General features: G+C 59.3%; 1 protein-coding gene across 2 annotated transcripts in view; it reads right to left on the bottom strand.

The window, feature by feature from the left end:
* Positions 1-9,679, bottom strand: part of ADAD1 (adenosine deaminase domain containing 1 (testis-specific)) — a 19,472-nt gene extending 9,793 nt beyond the window's left edge. Inside the window, exons 1-8 of one of the 2 annotated variants that reach the window (XM_004695617.1) lie at positions 9,508-9,679; positions 8,812-9,000; positions 6,650-6,817; positions 4,718-4,786; positions 3,350-3,475; positions 2,505-2,628; positions 2,243-2,413; positions 1,255-1,484 (exon numbers count right to left, since the gene is read on the bottom strand). In XM_004695617.1, coding sequence (XP_004695674.1) covers positions 1,255-1,484; positions 2,243-2,413; positions 2,505-2,628; positions 3,350-3,475; positions 4,718-4,786; positions 6,650-6,817; positions 8,812-9,000; positions 9,508-9,679 — 1,249 coding nt within the window. The remainder of the gene's footprint in view (positions 1-1,254; positions 1,485-2,242; positions 2,414-2,504; positions 2,629-3,349; positions 3,476-4,717; positions 4,787-6,649; positions 6,818-8,811; positions 9,001-9,507) is intronic. The other variant, XM_004695618.1, reaches the window with a different exon arrangement.
* Positions 9,680-9,732: the final 53 nt, after the last annotated feature.

The raw sequence follows: 9,732 nt of genomic DNA, 5'->3' as shown, positions 1-9,732 counted from the left end.
GGCATCGAGGGGGCGAGGGCCCACCGGGCGTGCGTGCGGCGCGGACGGCGACTGTGCCCGCTGACCGTAACGTGCCTGATGCAGACCCGGCTGCCGTCCACGCCAGCCTGTGGCGGCGGGCGGATGTTTGCACGGGCCTGCTTCACGGGGAGCTGCTTCTCTGACACGCAGAGTCCTGGCCCCACCCCACCGGCAGCGATGGCCGCGCGCTCCGAAGCCGCCTTTCTCACACCACTGGCGCATGCGTGCGGAGCCTGCACAAAGCCCCCGCTGGGCCCCGCTGCCCAGCGCCACGTGCCAGGGGACCGTTAAGGTGACTTGTCCCAAACATTAACTAAGAGCTAAATAATTCCAGGAGCAGCGCTACCCACCCCGTCACGAAGCCGAAAGCCACGAAGGGTTCCGTCACAGCAGCAGCAGCACGTCGCGTCCCTCACACGGGAGCCCGGCCCGCCACAGCCGCGGGCCTGGGAAGGCCTGGCCCAGGGCCGGAGCCGTGCCAGGACGGCCGGTCAGCAACTACGCTGGTGAGCCTCTGGGACTGCGCATCAAGTCACGTGCTCACGTACGAAGAAGACACGTTTAACATCAGAAGACTGACCACCATCTTCCTGTACGGCTCATTTCAACCGAACAGACACTGAGCAGGGAACTGAAACACTGCCGGCAGAGCGACCCCACAGAACCAGCGCGAGGCGTGCAGAACCGCCCGACGCCCAGGAAGCTGCCCCAAGGCACCGTGGGCCCCGCGGCTGGCGCCCATGCTGGCACCGAGACGGCCCAGGGCAGAGCACCCCCCGCCACGCCGCGTCCACACGGACAGCTGGGCTGGGACAGCTCCACGACCGGCCCCCAAGCTGTTTCCCGCCGCCCGTCAGGGACCCACTGCCGCGACACGGGGGCCTCGTCTGTCGCCGGATGCAGCCCCGCACCGGGCCCTAAAGCAGGCGTGAGGGGCCCCGAGCGGGCATCTGAGAGTTTTCTCACCTCAGCGACAACGAACAGGAGCTCTCAAACCTCGGACGTCCAAAGCAGCGTCCAACTCGAGAGCGTGGGCGGGAGAAGCGAGTGTCGTACGGCGCAAGCACAGATCTCAGGACACACATCTGAGCGGCCGCCTGAAATCTCCAGCTTTCGGCCTTGCGGTAAGACGACACCAGCGCCCAGCTGGGGACAGTCACCCAGAAGGGGGAGAGGCGGAGCCCCCGCGGGCTGGTGCTGCTGCCCCGCCTGCGCGCCAGGGCCGACACTCACCCACGAGGATGGCGCCGACGTACACCGGCTGGATGAAGTGGCTCAGCAGGGCGCCCTGCACCCCCAGCACGGCCCAGCGCGTCAGCTTGTCGCTGGCTGACATGCTGCTGACCCGGTTCACGACATCAGCGGGGCAGTGGACGGTCAGGTAGATTTTGCCTTCCACAGCCACGTGCAGACTCAGCTCCTCGTTGGCTTCGAACGCGGATATGGAGTGAGGATTGAGGCGCCTGGGGGGAGAGCCGCTTCAGAGACGGCGCTGCACAAGCGCCTGCACACCTGCCCCGCCCGTGCTCCGAGTGCAGTGTCGGCGCTCGGCACAGGGGTGTCATGGGAGCAGTGGCGAGGGACTGGCCCCTAAACTCACGCCGCACAGAGGTCCTCCCCGTGGACAGCGTCCAGCAGAGACCAACTCGGCTACTGCCGTGCGGGAGCCGCCACGGAGAGGTAACAACATCTCCTAGCGCATTTTACACTACAAAACCGGGGAATGAATTAAAAAAAAATTTTTCATTCAATATTCAGTCCCAACAAAGCGTTAAAATGATGTAACCTCAAATTGATTTTCCTACAGCCTGAGGGGCACGCACTGTGCCCGTTTCAGCGATTCCAACAAAACCCTAACGGGCGTTTTCTAACGGTCAGACCTGCGCTCTGCTCTTCTCTGCATGACTGCCTCGTGAAACCTCACACGGCCACGCTTGGGTGTGTCTTGGCCGAAGGGTGACCCGAAAAGCAAACCGCGTTGCTCAGCTCCTGTGTTAGGCTCTGAGCCGTCAGAATTCCCATCTCCTGAAGTTCGCGATGTCTTGAAGCCAGAAACGAGATGCCCAAGCGCAACGGGGAACGACAAAGAGTGGCCACAGCCCACCGTGGCCTCGGGGCAGGCTGTGGGCGTCTTCGGCCTCAGGGCTGGAGGCGCACGGGGACCACCGTACGGACTCGGACATTCTAGCTGCTTTAAAAGCATAAACTCCTCCATACTCACAACTGCGACTTTATCTGGGCTGACCCTTTCGGCAGCTGGTTCATGTAGAGGTAAATGTTGATATTCTGCTTGAGCGTGAGTAGATCAGAACCGGGTTCGGTACAAAATATTGACTTTTCCATCATAGCAGGATTTCTGCTGTAGAAGAGCAGAAGCTGTCTGTAGAAGTACCTGAAAGAAATCACCCCGGTCTGCTCAAGCCGCCCACTTCACCCGCCGCCCCTCTCGCCACCGGTGGCACTGACAGGGCCCCGCGGCCTACCTCAGCAGGGACCGCCTGGCGGTGACCACGGCGTGCGTGTCATGCAGCACCCGGCCATTGGGCCTGATGCACTGACTGTAGTTGTACTCGCCGGTGCCCACAGCCACCACCTCATGCTGCCCAGCTGGAGGGACGGGACAGCACGTCAGCTGGACCTCCTCTTCCAAGAACACCCTCCTCCTGCACCCAAATCCTACTGCCCCTTCAAGGTTTAGCTAACATCTCACCCTTCCCAGAGACTTAGCCCTATCTGTTCTCTGCCCCAGGCCCGCCCGTGCCTTTTCCTCTGATATAATTTCTCAGTCTTCCTTAGACTTCCAGCAAACTCATAAAACTCCAGAAGCAGCAAATCTCAAACTGCTGCTGTCTCGTCTAATCAATGTATCTTTTTCCTTCTAGGAAAAAAAATTAATTTGAAGAGCATTATGCCTTTTCCCCAGAGGCAGCCATTATTAGGGGTCAGTAAAAAAACAAACATTTTAATGAAAAAGCCAGAACACTAGAGGTGAATAAAAGGCCCAAGGTAGCAGGAATCACATATCTGGAAGAGGAAACACAGTTCTTACCCTAAACTTGCCTCACTGGGAAACGTGCGGCTTTACAGCGCCCGCTTCACGGTCATGGGGACTGGGCGTCGCTGGCACTGCCCACACACCTCTCCCCGCCCTGCAGGCGCCCCCCCCCCCAGCCTTAGAACTCCGACCCGCACTCCTGAGGCCGCTCCGGAGCCAGCGCAGGCTGTCAGCAGGAGCAGGGGCGGTTAACTGAAACACTGAGACTGCTCAGGTCGCCAGGGGTCTCGGGACTCTCCCACAAACTAATACGAGCCAAAAACTCAGACTTACCTCTCTCAATTATAAAAGCAGCCAATGAATTACCACATTTTAGATATTCTGAATTATTGCAAATTAGTTGATCAAATGTTTCTTTGACAATCAGCGAAATCTTTGCATACTGAATGTGTCTCCCTTCTAGGAAAAAAAACATTATTTTGAAGAGGATTATGCCTTTTCCCCAGAGGCAGCTATTATTCTGATTTTGACCTGACGGTGAGATGAGGTAAGACCATACAGGTATCATCTAGGGGAAGTTCTCATCAGCGCCCTGACGGAGACTGAAGGCGCAATGCTAAGCGAACACACGACCTCCTCCCGCAGCACCACCATGTGAGCTGAGCGCGGCTGCAGCAGGGCGGTTGCAGCAGGGCGGTCTGCACAGCCCAGCCTCCCTCAGCTCACAGCGGTCTCCCCGGCCTCGAGGACCGTCCAAACACGCTTCTTTCTGTTGGGGAAAATACGCATTTCCTCAAAATATGAAAAACAGAACTCCACGATTCAGCAATTCCACTTCAGGCACTTATCAAAGAAAACAGAAATGCTAACCCCAAAGACAGCAGCCGCCCCACGCTCACGGCGGCGCCGTTTCCATGCGTCACGCACCGGACTTAAAGGTCCCTGTGGCATACCGCCTTTTCTACCGTCAAAGAAGAAAGCCTGTCATTTGCAACAAGGACAGACCTTGAGGGTATTATGCTAAGTCAGGCAGCAGAAGCAACGGCCACATGAGCTCACATAGCTGTGACATCTGAAACACCCACCGAGCACCCCGCCCCCCCATACCAACCAAAAATCCGCGCTCACGGACACCCTCGACAGATTCGTGCCTGCCAGCGGTAGGGCCAGGGGTGGGCGAGTGGCAGAGAGGGCTAAGCATATCCTGCGCCTGGGTACTGGGTGCCGCTCGTGTCAGTGAGCCTCTTCTCTGCTCCTGTGCTATTGTTGGCCCTGAATTTCTCTGTGGTAACATTGCGAATGCACTTTTCTTGGCAAAAACAGATAAAGTCACAGCATCAAAGAGCAAGAGAACAATCACAAAGCTAACCACAAAATGAAGCTCGGAGGGGAGAGCGCTAACTACTGCTTCTGTTCATTCATCTAACCACAAGCACAGCAGGCGGAGGGGCAAGCTGCAGTTAAACGGCAGCGCATGTTCCTCGGAGAAGACAGCGCCGGGAGCAGAGTCCACTGCTGAGGGGGCGGCGGCAGGCAGGAGGGGCGAGCCGCGCCCTGTGGTCAGCCCTCGCGCTGAAGCGCCCACGGCTTGGCTTAGCTTTGCAGGGCAGCGCCAAGCGGCCGCGCCGCCAGGGAGGGCCCTCGGTGTCGCGCCGTTCAACCGTTTGCTCTTCTGAAACAGGAGTAGAAAGATTTTCATACCGTAATGGACTTTGGAGACATACGCGGGTTCCAGGGAGGCAGCAGGCTCTGCCGGGATAGGCGGGGGGCCTGTAACGAAGCAAGCACGGGGTCAGCGTCCCGGAGGGGCTCCTGCTCCGCGGCAGAGGCTGCAGCTGTCAGCCCAGGCCGCCCAGCAGCCCGAGGTCAGCCCCACAGTCCTGTCTGCATTTCCTGAGCTCACGCGACTGCCGCACAGATGCGACATTGTGAAACGTGGAGTAATTTCAGACGCGTAGGAATAATTTCCTTTTAGCAGTAATACTCTGCAGAACATTGCGAATTAACATCGCAACGTAAGTTGTTAATTTTAATGTGATTTCACCACGCAGTTTCCTAGGGAATTACCACAAAGGTTTCAAAGCTTTAAATTCCAGTCTTTGCAAGGCCTCTTCCAGTTTGGTTCTGAGTTAGCAACTCTGGGAAAAACAAGGCCAGGAGACTAAACCGAGAGCACAAAAACGACGAGGACAGCTTGCACCAAGAGGCTCCAGGCCCAGAGAAAGCGCGAGCTGCCCGGGCTCCGCTTCCACTGGTCCAGGGCGCAGCGGCTCGCGAGACAGCCAGACAGCGCCCCCTCGCGGGCGCACGGCCACAGACGCCGAGCACACTCAGACCCACGGCCTGGGCACCGGCCCCCTAGGGGCCGGAGGACGTCTTTTCCCCTTGACGCAAGTCGCGGGGCTCACGTGGCATGAGAAGCACTGAAGATATTCAGTCCTGCTCACGAGCAATCACAGTGCGACGGTGCGGGCCGGTGTCGACTTTAAAACACCACGTGCAAAGAGGCAAAGAAACCTTGGAAAGGAAGAGCAGGGTCAAGCCACGGGTTCTCATTTCAAAGCCTAGTTCAGAGACAATAACCGAGGGGTCGTGGTGCTGACGCACGGACGCGCAGACCAGGGAGCCCACAGCGCACCCTTGCGCCGGCGTCCACGTCTCCTGACGAGGCCCTACCACACGCGGGCCGCCTCTCCGCACGCAGGCAAGAAGACAGCGCGGGCCCTCCGCTAACACCGCGCCCAGAACGCACTTCTGAGGAGCAAAGGCCCAAACATCAGCGCTGCGCAGATCAGCCGCCGAAGAAACACAGGGAGCTGCCCGGCTGGGCGGGGTTCCTCGGGGAAGGCCCAAACTAGAGGGAGGCTGGCCTGAACGAAGCCGAAGGCTTTCGTGAGCCTCTGGCCGCGACTAGCAGTACCATGCTAATCACACGATGCGTAAGCACACACAGAGCAAGAGGAAAGGACTCATTTCCTACGGGAGCAGCAGGTTGCTCCGCGGCAATCCAAGTGGAATCGGGCAGCCAGTCCGGCTGACAGAAGCTGCACTGCGCCAGCCCACACCCGCGCTGCTGGCGGCGGAGGGTGAAACCCGCACGGTCCTGCCGCGGGAAGGGCTCCCCGCACCAGCAGCCTCGGCAGCAGCCACCTGAGGCCGCCGCCCTCCTTTTCAGAAGCTGAAGTGAGGGCTAGAGGTCAACAGACTTGTGTGTCCAGGGTCACTGTTCCTTTGACCCAGACAACAAGACTCTGGATTCCACGCCTCCCCCACGTGCTAGTCTCTGCTTCAGGCCATTATTTCCTCCAATAATTCTGCCAGCACCGGATTTAACACAGGCAAGCAGCACGCTGCGTCAGACGCCTCCAGGCGCGCGGCGCTCGGTCAGGCCAGGCCTGCAAGTCGCCACGCGTGACAGGTGGCCAGGCAGCTCGACAACCCATCACGCCTCTTCTCGCTGAGGCGGCAGCCACTAAATACCTGAGCAGCCAAGACACGCAGGGGAAGAAGCCTTGCAAGTCCTGCTACCTCCATCTCCTAACTGCCGAGGCGCGGCCATCAACGTAAACTTCCCCGCGCTGCCTCCTGGAAGGTAACGCTCTCTACGAGACGGTGTGGTCCAAGGGCTTTTACCTGCCGTTTCCGAGGCTCTGGGCTCAGGCTCCTCCGGCTGCAGCAGCTCGTCCAGAGCCAGCTTGGCTGCATTGCATCTAGACTCCTTCTTGTTCTGCCCCAGGCCGGTCTTGTACTGGATTCCGTCCACCACGGCACAAAAGGCAAAGTAGGGTCCCATGACGTTACCTTAAAAAGGAACTTGAATGAGCGCGACAGCATATCACAGCGTGAGCTGGCCGAGCTGTCTTGCGTGGGGACAGCCACCCCGTTCACAAATCCTGGAGAACGGTCTCGGCCTACTCGTCTTTCTGCAGGGTGGGCCCGAGCTGGCTGACAAACCCTCCAGCAGCCGGCTGGAGGCACATCTGGGCAAGCAGCAGGGCAGCTGGAAAGAACCCGGGATGTGGCGGCCTGCTGGTCACCTGGCAACGGTAAGCGGAAGCATCCGTCAGCTGACCGGCGGGAGGCGCCACGTGCAGCGTGCGGGACTCGCTCTAGCTTTCAATACCAACGCAGCTGCATGGCTCCCCCGGGGGCCAACGGCCTTACAACTCCAGAAGAGAAGGGGCCCTTGGCGGAAACCCGCGTGCACAGAGTCACGGTAAGCAGCTGGTGGGCGCCAGGGCAGGTGGACGGGGGTTCGCCAGGAAAACCGAAGCGTGAACAGTAAAAAAAAAAAAAAGTCCAAAGAATGAAACTCAATGACCAGTTCTCCACAACTACCTTCACACAGCTCCTTTCTCCTATTTTCACTTATCGAATAAGAACTGAAGTGGAATCAACCCGTAACTTGACGGGACGCAAAGCTTCCCCCTTCTAAGCTTTGCCTGCGGGTACTCAGACCTCAGCCCCGTCTCTGGACGCTCCGGTCAGGGGCGGCCAGGCGCAGTCTCGCCACAGGAGCGCCGGGTCTCGGCGCCTGGCTAGTGTTTTCCAGATTGCATCCAGGGCCCTCAGCAGCTGCGCCTCGCCCAGGCAGGCTGGTCTGGTCTAGCTGCTCCTCTAGGAGCAGCCGGACGCCCACCCAAGTTTACGGCCCAAACTCTCATGTTTCTCCAGGTGATTCTGAGACCCTGCACGCCGGGTTTGTTAGTCAGAGCCTTGCATTAGAGTTGAACCCCGAGTTTCGTCCTCGTTATCCCCCCGGGTCTCAAACCTTCGATCTGACCCCCTGCAGCGCCGGTCAGCGTGCCGACCCTGGCCTCCCCGCCGCACCCAGCCCGTGAGGTCAACTGGCGCCCAGGCAGGCACACACCGCTCATACTCCGTGGGCTGTGGCGTCAAGCAGCTTCGACTCAGGGGAGTGATGCTCTGCCCTGACCAAGTTTTTCTTTTCTTACCAGAAATTAACCCCAGTCTTCCTCACAGTAACGAAGTCACCCTAAAGTGGCAGCACCTGCAACATCCACCTCTGCCCAACAGACCCAGTTTCTGGGCCGGCTGTTTCCTCTAGAGCAGACTAAGACTTGACTTCGTCATATCTCTACTATAACCTCAAAAACTTTAGGTTCTTTCAAGAAGATGCCAACGTGGAGATCGCACGGCAGTTATACCCGGAAACGAAGCCCAACAAGCCCACAGTGGCGAGTGCACACTCAGAAGCGGCGGCGGCGGCGCCCGTTTCTCTGGTGTCCCCTGACTCGCAGCACGATCCTCTTGTCCTCCACTTTCCTCAAGTTCTTCCTAACCACTCGCCATACGGAGACAACACCCGCGCTGCCTCTGGACCCCTGACCCCTTGGCCATCCCCACGCAGCCCTCGGGTGGGTCTCGGGCCACTGAAGAGAGAACGGGGGAAAGCCACAACCAGGCCACGCACAAGGCGCCACTCATCTAAGTGCTGACTTCTCCGCTCACCCGAGTTTCAGGTCGCAGATCTGACCCCCACTTGCGCAGCAGTACTCAGAACCCCGCGGCAAGGTAAACACGGGCCAAGCATTTATTTTTACACCTCAGTAACGCCTGAGGTTTACTGCAACCAGCGTGTAAGAACGTCACGTTCAGTCCTTTGGGAGTCATCAGAGGCTCAGAAGCGAGCGTGCGGGAACTTCTGAAACCGTCTCAGCACGCGCGCGGGGTTCGTCGCCCCAACCTGACGCGTGCGTGGAAGGACGTCCAGCACCGTCCACGACAGGAAGAGACCTCCGGCACTGCTGTAATCGCAGAACTTTTGCACCTGCCTGTGGTCACCGTCTCCTTAAGGTCGAGCTGAACCCGCTGCATTTGCGCAAACTGGTGCAACGCGGACACGGGGTTGATCTCTCCGCGCTTGTACTTCAGTATGAACTCCCTGGGGATCTTCTTTGGAGGAAGGACAGGGTTTGAAACAGATGACAGACTCTTTGAAAGCAACGGTTCTGGAAAATTACCTGAAAATAAAGAAAATAAGTGTTTGTGGTTAGCGACCTGGTACAGTAAGAGTAAAGATCGGCAGGACAAAGCACCCGAAGCTCCCTCCCCTGCCTCACCACAAGCTTCCTCTCAGTGACCTGGCACACAGATGCCAAGCTGCCGCCCCCGCGCAGCTGCGAGGGTCTGAGACAAGAGGCGGGCGTGGGCCTTTGCTAAGTGACGGACTGATAGTGGACCGGGTACCCTGGAGCTTAGGCTGTCACCGGACCCAGCCCCGCCGCCCTTCAGCTCACTTCCACGGACTCTCCGCTCCCGCGGGCTGCTCCACTCTGAGCTCACACTGCGGGAGGGCGCGGCACAAACTGGCCCTGGGGGGCCTGTGGGAACTGTCGCGGGCAGACACTGGCCTGGCAAAGGGGAGCCCTCCCGGGCAGGGGCTGCCGTCCAGCCCAGCCCAGGTCAACGCCATGAGTCCCGGGGCCCGCCGCCCCCCAAAGCCCACGAGCACCGCGCAGCAGGCGCACCCGTCACTTGCGTGACCTTGGAGGCCATGCTGGCCAGACTGCAGCTCTCGGCGGAGTAGCCCGCGGGCGCGGCCACCGTCTGCGGAGGCGGCTGCACCGGCAGGTTCTTCTTCAGCATCTGGGCGAAGCTGGGCACCCGGGAGCTCGGGAACCAGTCGTTGTTGCCAGACATTTTCTCACCTGCAGGTCGGCGGCGGGTTGGCCCGAGCAGGGCGCACCCCCTGC

The sequence above is a fragment of the Condylura cristata genome, unplaced genomic scaffold, assembly GCF_000260355.1.
Source record: "Condylura cristata isolate star-nosed mole 26May11 unplaced genomic scaffold, ConCri1.0 scaffold00075, whole genome shotgun sequence".
Taxonomy (NCBI): domain Eukaryota; kingdom Metazoa; phylum Chordata; class Mammalia; order Eulipotyphla; family Talpidae; genus Condylura; species Condylura cristata.
This window is presented reverse-complemented; position numbering and strand designations above follow the sequence as displayed.